The 12,584-nt window shown below is 37.8% G+C and overlaps 1 protein-coding gene across 1 annotated transcript in view; it reads left to right on the top strand.

Annotated features, from left to right (window-relative positions):
• The window catches only part of LOC144980929 (centromere protein I-like), a 33,482-nt gene extending 25,092 nt beyond the window's left edge, over positions 1-8,390 (top strand). The window contains exons 17-20 of the mRNA XM_078928868.1: positions 1,254-1,432; positions 4,711-4,862; positions 5,262-5,303; positions 7,585-8,390. Coding sequence (XP_078784994.1) covers positions 1,254-1,432; positions 4,711-4,862; positions 5,262-5,303; positions 7,585-7,710 — 499 coding nt within the window. The 3' untranslated portion in view covers positions 7,711-8,390. The remainder of the gene's footprint in view (positions 1-1,253; positions 1,433-4,710; positions 4,863-5,261; positions 5,304-7,584) is intronic.
• The last annotated feature ends 4,194 nt before the right edge of the window (positions 8,391-12,584 follow it).

The following is a 12,584-nucleotide window of genomic DNA, read 5'->3' as shown; positions in this document are numbered from 1 at the left end:
GTAATTCCTGTGTGTTGCAATTCATTTCAGTCATAATGAGTCTGAAGATACATTTCCCTTAGCCTTGGTCTTTATGAGAAATTTCTATGGGGTCTCATTTCTGGTTGAGACTGCCACGAACGTTTGACTGTGGTGGGGGAAAAAAATCAAATTTGTTTGTTCTCATTGAAAGTAAAGGGCTTTTAACACGATTCTAAACCTAATGTAGTATTTTAATTGTAATGGACTTCTTATTGCCTTTGTTATTAGCAGAAGGTTTGGGGCCTGAGAAAATGATAAATATCGGGAGGTGACCATCTTTCCAATCTCAAAATTGGCCTTAGTAATGATATGGTTGTTGAAATTTGAGTACGAGTTTTTATTATTGTCAGATTCATTTAGTCATTGGGGTTAATATTTTGACCTGAATATAATTTTGATATAAAAGTTTAGGTGTTGGATTACGTGCAGTGAAAATAAGTTAAGAATTCCAAAATTCTGATTTTTTTCAGTATCCCAAACTAATTTAACCCTGTTTAATCCATAAAGATAAGGATAATACTAAATTAATGGGCACTGATTTAAGCATGAACAACACCAAATAATGGTATTTCCTCCTGACAAAAAGGAGACATAAATCATTAAAATCCATCCATAAACAAAATAATTTAGATTTTATTCTGAGACTTATCACTCAAAATTCCTAAAAATGTTGTCACAATCACAAGGCCATTTATCACCTCATTCCTGGTGTGTCACTTGGAGTTTAGACTATTGAAATGAGCTCGCAGAATTTCAGAATTTTTTTCAACTTTGCATTTACATCCCTGGGATAGATCTTCGTGGAGGCGTGTGAAAAGGCAATGTGCATACAAACAAAGTCCACAGATAATCAATAATCAAACTTGCAACTTTCACCCCTGTTGTAACCATGTTCCAAGAGTTATAACCCCCTTAAACGTAATTATATGAATTATGTAGGTATAGAACAGGGATTTAAAAGTTTCCCGTTTTAGCTGAGCTCCATTTGCATCCAGGGCCTTGAAAATTCTTGAAAATATAACTTCTCTTTTTTGCTTTACTTTTTGAATAGAATTGTGGGGAAAAAATGTAGAAAATTATGCTTTCTTTTCTTCATAATAGCTGTGCTATTTGTTCTTGAATCATACTTATCTGTTTTATTTTCAAAACTATGATTTTCAATTCCTATCCATGAATTTTATCATCATATTTATTTATTTATTTATCTGAAATTTTTTTCCCCTCTTGCCTAGATTCCGTCATCGTTTTGTTTTACTTCGACCCAGTACCAAATCACCGGAACATAGCCAAGAATCGCAATCACCAACTCAGACACTTGTCAACTCAGTATTGGTGGAGTCTCATTTGCTGGACTCAAGCAAGAGTCAATTCAATGCTGTCCTCATCGACATGCTGGTGATGTTATGGCAAGGTTTGTCATTCAATTTAAAAAAAATGCTTTTGTGTGATTCATTGGGTTTCCAGTTCCCTATGTTTGAAACAACAGGACCTTCATGGTCTGCCTTGGGGAAAAGTGTTTAAATGAATTTTTTCTCTCTCCTCCTATGACTATGGGATTTAAAAATCTTTTTATTTTATTTTTTCCTTCAATTTCTTTTAAATATGCACAGCTTGGCAATACTCATTTTGACTGAGTAAACAATAATAAGAAGTATGAAGAAGAGTTGTCTTTGACCAGGAATATTGTAAATTACTTATAATAATGTGAAAAATTGACACAGATACCTGTTCATTATTTTCATCAATGCATTTTAAGGGTGTTCATTATAAATGCGCCTCATTTGTGCGATCATGACGTCTTGTGGTAGGATGCTCGTCGAACCAGGGATCAAGCCCGATCTGAGTGGTGCCTAGTTAAGTCCTTGGAAAAGGCTCTTTGCTTCTCTCACCACACTTGGTTGTAAAATGAGTACCTGACTGTTAACATCATTGTCCCTATCCTCAAAAAAATTGTAATATCGCCGAACAGGTCTCATGCATCGTCCTACCATCCAGAATGGGGTTATAAAACTAGCAACACTGCTGGAGAACAAATATCCGAATGGGCCTCACAAAATAACCTCCATCTACTTTTCAACCCAAAAGAAAAGGGAACATTTTTCTCTGCCAGGTGGAAAAACGAATACACACCTGACCTTACATTCATAACACAGGACGAAAATCAAACACCTCTCCGAGCTCAACGCCAAGTCCTGAACAATTTTCCAAACAGTCAGCATAGACCCATCCTTATTACAATCGGTCTCACCATCCCAATAACACCATCCCTACCCAAACCACGATGGAACTTCAAAAAGGCTAAATGGGAACAATTCACTGAACACATCGATCGCGTTTGTGTAAGAATACCACCTAAACAAGAAAACATCAACCGATTTTCCAAACTCATCATCGCTAGTGCTACTAAACACACACCACGCGGATATCGAAAAACATATATCCCATGCTGGACAAAAGAAAGTGAAAAATTATGAAAACTATACGAGGAAACACAAAACCAAGACATAGCTGAAGAGCTTCTTCAATCCCTACAGGAAGGAAGACAAAAGAAATGGATTAACACGGTTGAAAACCTCGATTTTAAACACTCTAGTAGACATGCCTGGAATCTTTTAAAAAAAACTAGATCCAGATAAAGGCCAATCAAAACAACAAGCTGCCCCGATAGAGGTAGAAAAAATAGCCAAAGAAATAAAACTACGTAGTACACACACACCCAACCACAGATTCGAAAAAGGAATCCGCCACCAATACCAAAAACTATATCAATCGCGCCCCCAAGAAGGGCTCTCATCAATACCAATCTCCAAAACCGAAGTAGAAACTGCAGTTAAAAATATGAAAGCAGGACGCGCCGCCGGAGTGGACGGTATATACCTTGACATGATAAAACACCTTGGCGCGAAAGCAACACATTGGCTCTCCATTGCTTTGTCAGACGTAATAGAAACAACAAAATAACCCAAAGCATGGAAAGAAGCTAAAATCCTCGCAATTCTGAAACCTGGCAAACCACCTAATGACCCAACCAGCTACCGACCAATATCTTTGCTCTGTTGTTTCTTTAAACTACTAGAGCGCATCTTACTCGGCGGTATTTCACCTACCTTAGATATGTATATACCACCTGAACAAGCAGGTTTCAGGCCTGGACATGACACAACTGAACAGGTACTAGCGCTCACATCATTTATCGAAAGTGGATATGAACGAAAAGTTAAAACGGGGGCAGTGTTCATAGACTTATCAGCGGCCTATGATACAGTTTGGCATGACGGTTTGATGTATAAACTAGCAAAACATATCAACTGCAAAAAAAACATTAACACTCCTTAACAAAATGTCAGGAAAAAGAACATATCATGTTTGCCTAGGAGACAAGACCAGCAGGAAAAGAACAATAATAAATGGAGTACCTCAGGGCTCTGTTCTAGCACCAACTCTATTCAACGTCTATATAAGCGACATTCCCGAAACTAAAGCTTTCAAATTTGGATATGCTGATGACATCGCAATTGCATGGCAATCAAACGACCTTAAACAAATTGAAAAAACGCTCATAGACGACACCAACATTCTGCAATCATTCTTCAATAAATGGTACCTTCGAATGAATACCACAAAAACTGTCCGTACTCTGTTCCATCTAGATAACCATCAAGCTGACCAACAAATAAATGTCACAACTAATAACTCTACGTTACCATACGACCAAAACCCAAAATATCTCGGCGTAATCCTGGACCGGTCCCTCACATATAGGAAACACCTAGAAAATATTGCACATAAACTCCAGAAAAGGAACGGTATCGTTAGAAAACTTGCTGGAACTTCCTGGGGTGCCTCCACATCAGTCCTCAGAACATCCTCTATAGCACTCTGCTACAGTGTAGCAGAATACCGTGCCCCTGTTTGGGCAAGGTCCACACACACCAAAATAGTAGACTCCGCTCTAAATAACACCATGAGAACAATTTCTGGCACATTGAAATCAACTCCCACCTCGTGGTTACCAATAATGAGCGCATTTGCCCCTCCCCATCTCCGAAGAGAAGAGGCGACACAAAAACAGTATCACCGACTGGAGAAAACAACATCAAATACTCCACTCAGAATAATCACCCAATCAGCCCCCACAACATCACGCCTAAAATCTCACAAACTGTTCTACAAATCCAAAAAAGAACATTTCGACCTCTCTGATAGCTGGAAAACTGAATGGGAGAAAAACAAACCAAAAAACAGTGATCTAATCGAAGACCCTACAGCAACACCACTCCCAGGTTTCTACACACTAAACAGAAAACAGTGGTCCTCCTGTAACAGACTACAATCTAAACACGGTAGAACAGCATCTAATCTCCACAAATGGGGCTATATAACAACACCAACATGCCAAGCCTGTAACGCTCCAAATCAGGACATCGACCATGTGGTACTTCACTGTCCATCAACATCCATAGAGGGCGGCTATCCTGCTATCCATAAAGCTGATGACGACTACATCAAATGGCTGAACGAGTCACACTTGGAGGTGTGAAGACCATACGACACTACTACTAGTGTAGCTGTTGGCCAGGGACCCATTGTAATGCGCTTTGAGCATGTTTAGTGAATATTGTGTAGTGTAAGTGCTCAAAATTTGAATTATTTATTACCTTGTTTGTTTTTGGTATATTTTTGTTACAGACTGCATGATGGCAGAGAGAAAGAAATATTCTTACCAGTCCATCTTCCATTTTAGTCTCCCATCCAAGCTTGAAGGGAAGATCCATGGGGACAGCCTCAATATCTACTTCAACCCTGCTTTCCTGGCACTTGCACACAAGTTTTTAACAGAGGTAACCCCCTGGGCGAATGGCTTTGAGCTACCCTGTCTCCTCCCCCTCCACTCTCCCCCTCTCTCTCTAGATGTAAACTCCTTATACTGAGTAATAAATTCATTAAAATCATTTGATTGCAAATTTCGCAAAAAAAAAAAAAAAACAAAAAAAAAACGAAAAAAAATGAATTTGTCAAAAATTTACAAAACGTGCAGATTTTGCGGTTGCAATGCAAATCAGAAAATTTTCCCTAATTTTGCAGCCGCAAAAAAACGTGGGGCCAGGATGAAAAAGTCTAGCAGTTGAGCTCCTTAAGACAAATAAATTAGAAACTTTCTTGTGTCAGATTAAATTTTTTGTTGGCCTCCATGTCACTAAATACATTTTACATTGTGTACATTTTTCTTTTTCTTTCAGACTCAAAGAGAAGGAAAGAAATTGCATCCATCCATGATAAAGGTAATCATATTTTCAAGTATTGCAAATAATTGTTAGCTTTCATGTGTTCATAAAAATGGCAAAAGAAAATAAGACTTCATTGTTAAATGAAAAAAATTCTGAATTCTTCCCATTTTCATTTTATAATTAGTATTTTCATGATCCAGGCAGCCTTCAACATTTAAAACTTATTTTGTATATTAATTATCAAGTTAAGGGCTCAATTTTCTTCAATTTGCCATCTTTATGACTGTTTTCAAATGAAGACATTCCATCCAGTAATAAGTTATTTGGATGTGATTTTTTAAAAGGCAGCTAAAATTTAGTATTTCACCATAAATACATTCAATGAAAAATAAATCATGACATGTCCCGTACAGATTTGATTTTTAAAACATTTTTTGATAGTTAACATGTTAACAGAAAAACATCTCAATTGAATTGGGGATCAATAACATTCCTTTTGTTGGTAAGACTATTGCTCTAGCGCTGAAGTACTGGGTTCCTCATCCTTTAGATATAGTGTTGCACTGTGTTGACTTGGAAAAAAGTATTGAAATACTCCCTTAACATACTATTTTGGATTAAATGGTCATTTATTATCGGTAAGACACACTGTTTATCCTGCTATAATCACATGTAGGTTTGAGATGAATTGATATTCTTCCACTTTACTAGCTTGTAACTTGGAGTAGGCGACTTTAATATATAAAGTGTTGCTATTGGTTCTTGGTTGTATATTTTTACATTTTTGTGCATTTGCATATATTATATATGTATACATTGTCGCCATAGATTCTCAACTTTGTGTTTATACAATTTTCATGCATGCCGCCAGGGCTGAGAATCTTCCGCCTAAAGGCGGATTTCCGGTAGTTTGCCTCCGCCCATCCCTATCACATTTCCTCCTTTTTCAAATTTGTTTTGGATAAATAAACAGTGATTTTGAGAATTTCTCAGAAATATGCCGTGTCAAACATTTTCCTCAAACCCACAAAATCACCATTATGTCTTATGTTATATTTTGACACCTGTGTTCAGTCTCGTGAAATTTGGTGACGGTCCAGTTTTTATGACGTCGGGCCAGACAGAATGGCAGCAGATGTCACAGTTGACACAGACGACCAGTGGTGTTCTTTTATTAGCTAGTTGATGGTTGAAGGAGAAGGGGAGAGACATGGGTCTGGATTTTTTTTCTCTGTTGTCGGTACCTGTTTCCTTTTTAATCTCTCTCTTTCTCTCTCTCCTCTCTCTTTTTTTCCTCTTTCCCATTGCCTTTCTTTTTATTTCTCTTTTCTTATATTTTAAAAATAGAATTCATAAGGTCAATACATAAATTATTCTGGTAGAGAAGTCTCCCCCCCCCCCCCCCCCCCCCAACACCACCACCACACCATCATCCCTAGCACCACTACTACTACAAATAACACCACATCATCCCTACCGCCACTACTACTACAACTATAACCACCACCACATCATCATCCCTACCACCACTACCACTACAACTACCACCACATCATCATTCCTACCACAGCTACTACAACCACCACCACACAATCATCCATATGACCACTACTACTACTACAACCACCACTACATCATCATCCTTACTACACTACAACCACGAAATGTTGTAATTACACTTTTCAACTTTTGAAATTCCACCAAGTCATGTTAGAAATTGCTGCGAGACAAATTTTGGATCGCATCTCAGTGAATTTGAGTGAAATTCAAATTTATAGGTTATGGTCGCATGGATAGGTCATTTTCTTCATGATGAAAAATTTCCTCCTTTTTTGTGCCCAGTCATTCTCACCCCTGATAATGCCACGTCTGTAAACGAATTTCCATTTTTTTGGATGAATTAAGTGTATATTATTATTATTACTTGTTGGAAAAATTAATTTCGCTTTAATCATTCTTTTGTTCTCCTAAATCATTTTTCATGTACTGTTACATTTTTTGAATACTTTCCTTATTAAAAGCTTACAGTCCTCTCACAATTTTTGTCTATACTTTTGGACGGTTTTGGAGTAACTGGTATTTGGTATCGTAATAAAATTTGATTTTATCCTGTGATGTTCATGTCAAAAACTAATCTGTAACAAAAGTGATTTGAAATCGTGCTTAATTAAAATGGATGATGCTCATACAAGTAGCATAATGGATCATTCTAGTGGCGTTTAATGGTTTTTGGTTTTCAGATGAATTTTCTCTCATCATCATCCATCATCATCATCATCACCATCCTCCTCCTCATCAACATCTTTATCAATTCTTCTCCTCACTCAATACACAGAAATTCCAAGATGTCTACCTACAGTTCCTGGAACGTGAAGGATTTCCACAGATAAAGGAATTCATCAACCTTAACCTCAAGAGTAGAAAACAAAAGTCTCTAGCACTGCAAGGATCACCAGATTAAATGGAGAAAATGAAATGAATATTTATATTGCCTAATTCATTTCCATGGATTATCTATGCCTCACAATTGCTCCATTTATTCCTCTAAAATGCCATATGGAACAAAATTTCCTTTCCATAAGTACACGTTGCCTGTTTGACATCCCTTATGTATAAACACCCTTACAACAGTTGTCACTGCTTATAACCAGGCACTCATTCACTTCTAGGTTAAATGGGGTAGTATGTGCAAAGTGCCTTACCCTTAGACACAACGCCGGGGCCCCGAGGGGTTTTCGATTGCAATTTTCTCACTCATCCAGCAGTCTTGCTGGCCCCTATGTTCTTTCTATGACTATCAACAGTAAGAGATGATGTAGATGGCAGTCAATTATATAGGGTTTTTTTTCACACTCAATCCTGGGACTTCCTGTGGCAACTTTTATCTGTTGCAGGTATTAACTTCCCAAAGTAATTAGAGACGTCCTAAAGGTTACAAGTTTGAAATCTTTGAAAAAAAACTTTGTTCTGATGACAACATAGTTTCAATATTTTGATATTGATGTGATATAGGCATGCTCCTTGAACTCATTTGTACTCAGTATTTGTGAGTGTGTGTGTATGATGTCTGGAGGTTGCGTGTATCGTTGCAAATGTTGCTGCTTTAAGTTAAGCTCGGAAAATAAATAATTTAAAATGGAATGAAGCTTCAATTTAATTTATGAAGACAGATGATGTGGCTGGGTGAGTTCCTCACCTCTCATCGTGGGCAGGGAGGTACTTACTGTGTCTTCTATCCCTTTATATCTATTTTCCAACATGCCTTCTGTCTTTGTCTTGGAATGAGATTACTTGGTTTTGTCCAGGCCCTGGCCGGACACCCTGGCTGGGAGGGAAACAATCAAATGTATAGTTAGAGTTTAGGGAGATGAAATTTTTTCCCTTGTAAATCATCTTTCTGTTATGCACTGTATTGTTTTGTTTACATATTATATGATATGTAAACATTTGAGTGTATCCCTCTTAGTTGGGACCTGTGCTTGTGTCTGGTTGAGACTTTTAGTTGATCTCAAACTAAGTACTTTGATAGTGTGCTCTTGGAATTACAACTGTTTCTATTTGAACCAATTCCCCTTTGTCTTACCTTTTCTTGGGTGCTTTAATTGTAATTCTAGAACTTTTTACTCTCCCATTTTCTTCCTTTTTACTGGCGCTGATATGACCTTAATGACTTAATGTGTTGCAAGCGCTGTAAAATCCTTAAAAACAAAAACAAAACAAACGGATGATGTGGATATTTTAGGTTTCCCAGTCATCAACAAAACACAATGGATGAAATACTAAAGACGAATGAGAGTTGAGAGAATAGCATGTAAGGTGAATAAACAAAACAATGATGGAACAGGAAATAGACTGCTTCTTTGAAAGGATGTAAGAATTGAGATGGAATGCAATATTTGTTATTTATAAAAGGTATGCAATTTATTGTTTTTTAAATAAATCGTGCAGCTATGTGGTCTTGTGGTATTGACACTCGCTTTCGGATCGGAAGGTCCTGGGTTCGAGCCTCACTCATCGCATAGTTGAGTCCTTGGAGAAGGCTCTACTTACATTCTCTCACCGCACTCAGGTGTAAAATGAGTACTTGGTCGTTAACAGTGTTGTCTCTGTCCGAAAAAATTATAACATCGCCTAACAGGCGTCATGTCCCGTCCTAAATGTTAAATGTTGCTGTTGGCCAGGGACCCCTTGTAGAGCGCTTTGAGCACATTTAGTGGATTGCCCTATATAAAAGCTCAATTAAAAAAAAAAAAAATTAATTAAAAAATTTTTTTGTGCAGTTAAATGAAATGGAATAAAAACATTAACAGCAGTAATAGTAGTAGTAGTATTAGTAGTGGTAGTAGTAGTAGTAGTAGTAGTAGTAGTAGTAGTAGTAGTAGTAGTAGTAGTAGTGGTAGTAGTCGTAGTGGTGGTAGTAGTAGTTGTTGTAGTAGTAGTAGTAGTAGTACTAGTAGTAGTAGTAGTAGTAGTGGTGGTGGTAGTAGTAGAAGTGTTAGTAGTAGTAGTAATAGTAGTAGTAGTAGTAGTAGCAGCAGTAGCAGCAGCAGTGTTAATATTAGACATTGCTGGGGGAGTCATTGGAGCAAGAGATAAAGGTTGGTTGTATAATATTCAAATGAGGTTCAATCTCGACGTGGCAAGGGTTTCAGTATCAATTCTGTCTCTCTGAATTTCCTATGATGTTAAGTGGTGTGGTAGAGCTGAAGGACGACGATTTGGATGTCATGCACTTCCTTCTGGAACCATTGAAATTGGAGGCGACAGGTTTGTGCTCATCTTTTTCAAGGGACCGAAGATGTCCAAATTTGTAAAAACTGGGTGGGGTTTTCTGACCTCCAATGGTTGGTGGAAGGTCACTTTTACTGTTATTTTTACTATCCCCCTAATCTATATTACCTTTCCATATTTCTGTCTTTGTTCTGGGTTGAGAGTGCTCATATTTTCCCCTGGTCGTGATGGGGATCCTCAGTGTAATGATAAGATGTTTGATACAGATAATGATTCAAGATTCGTCACTGGTCCCAAAAATGATTCAGTCTCTGATTAGAAATTCTTTAATGTCTCCAAATTAACAATTATTAGTTATCAGCCTTAGTTCATAAAGAATTGGTCACTCCCTTCATCATGGCTCTGGGTTCTCAAGTTAAACTTGTATCTGGCCATTGTCACGTTCTTTTATTTTTGGTTTGCAATAGGTGCTGAATTTGGTTATGAGGGTGTCCATGTCGTTTTCTTCTTCTGGACCTAGTGTCCATGTATTGTCAATATCTCGACTGGCCAATATATAGGAGAAAATAACTAAATTGTTGATCTTTTGTCAGCAAAAGGGCCTGGAAGCAGTAGCTTCATGTGCTGGAGCCATTTCCTCCAGTTTTCTGTAATATTTCCTGGCTCAAAATTCACAGACATAGGTTTGAGCGAATCCATTATTGTTTTACAGAAGTTTCTCAACTAAATAATTTTAAGATATGGTTATTATTCCTTTTATTCTGACACCATGTAATGATAAGATGTTTGATACAGATAATGATACAAGACGATAACATTTGCTTAAGTTCGAATTATTTATTGCTTTGAAAAACAAAACAAAAAAACAACAAAAGTAAGAAACTGACACTAACATGAGTTGTCGTTACTGGTCCGGAATGAAATTATTCCAAACAACAAATAATATGACAATAGCTGAGAGGGAGGCAGCCAAATGTAAGTAGCATGTTGTTGAGGTTTTGACCCTTATTAAGGATTAAATATAAGGATTCATGTATTGACATCATAACTGGAAGTGAGCATGGTCCAAGATGGTGGACTGGTAGTTATATCACTAACAGTTGTCAAAATGGCAATGGTACGCCATCTTGAAAACTATTGATGACAGAATCAAAAATTTTAGATCATCAACGATTTTAGATGGCAAGGGGGAGTACGTCATTAACGGTTTTCAAGATGGTGTACCAGAAGGGGGTGTGTCCAACTGGAAGTTCGCCCATTTGAGACCGGAAATGATGCAACCAAGTGTTTTAGATACAGAGACAGGAAGTGTTGTAAATAACGGTTTTAAAACTTGGACCGGAAATGACCTCTAAACCAAGACGGAGACTGTAAGTAAAAACACAAATGGTTTACAATAGTTTGTGCCGGAAGTACTGGGGTCCATTATGGCGCAAGATGGGACGATTGTAAAGATTTCAAAATGGTGACCTGAGGTTATTTTTTAACCGGAAGTGATATTCTCATGTAGAACGATGATAATAAATGGCATTTATATAAGGCTTCATCCCGTTGTCAAAGGCTATTGCACTTTACAGTGATATAAAACAAAACATATTACAGTAAGACAAGTGGAGATGAAAAAGAGATACGAATTCAATTTAACAACAACAAAACATGACATTAGTATAGAAAGATAAAACTTGAGGCGAGATTTGAAAGTTGTCAACGAATCCCAGCATCTCACATGTGATGGGAGAGAGTTCCAAAAAATGGGGGTCAGAAAAGGGAAAGGATTGCTCACCTTTTTACGCAAGGTCTTAAGTTTGTCAAGGATTGACTGGTCATTGTTTGACCCCAAGTTTCTATTGGGGACATAGCTGTTTAGAAGGTCTTTAATTGGAGGGACTATTAGTGCTCAAGTATTTGTAGAAAACTCTTTTCCCCTCAGGAAGCCAATGTAACTCACATAGAAGGAGAGTTTCCGCATTTGTGTTTATTTCGTATAATGAGTCTGGCTGTGTTATTTTGAACAACCTGAAATTTACATATTTTGTCTTTAGCTAAATTCGCCCAGGGGGAGTATTGAAAATCAAATAGGTTCTAAAGACTAACCTGAATAGTGTTGCGATGATCGTCTGTCTCTCACGACGGTTAGGGGAGAAGTGCCAGTCCTGTCTGAAGTGGCAGGAGAGGGGAGCTCATCCAGTTCCGGGTCGGTCTTTGTATTTATGTTTATTCGCGAGGTAACTAATTTACATTACATCTCCCCCCTAGAACTATGTACACTATATACAGTTGTGGTAATACCAAAGTTTAAAGGTCCATGTACGCAGGAGCACTAATGAATCGCCCTGGGCGAGTGGTCCTAGATTTCGGCCCTTGAGCTCTGGAGCCTTCCGTTTCCAAAGGAGCTGCTGGTCCATTCGTTGCTTCTGGTACAGTGGCCTCTGAGCACTCCTGATCATATTTGTCTTTGAAAGGTTCAGGATCTGATTGTTGCACGTTTGCCTCAGCAGTAGAGCGGCGGATATGTTGTCTATTTCTCCTGTATGTTTTGCCAGTCGGATATAGGATCTTTCCTGATTTTTCTTTACCACTGAGGCAGGCCACCAGTCCTTGGTG

This window comes from Berghia stephanieae, chromosome 10 (assembly GCF_034508935.2).
Source record: "Berghia stephanieae isolate SIO BIC M18660-M18661 chromosome 10, UCSD_Bste_1.3, whole genome shotgun sequence".
NCBI classification, from domain to species: Eukaryota; Metazoa; Mollusca; class Gastropoda; order Nudibranchia; family Aeolidiidae; genus Berghia; species Berghia stephanieae.
This window is presented reverse-complemented; position numbering and strand designations above follow the sequence as displayed.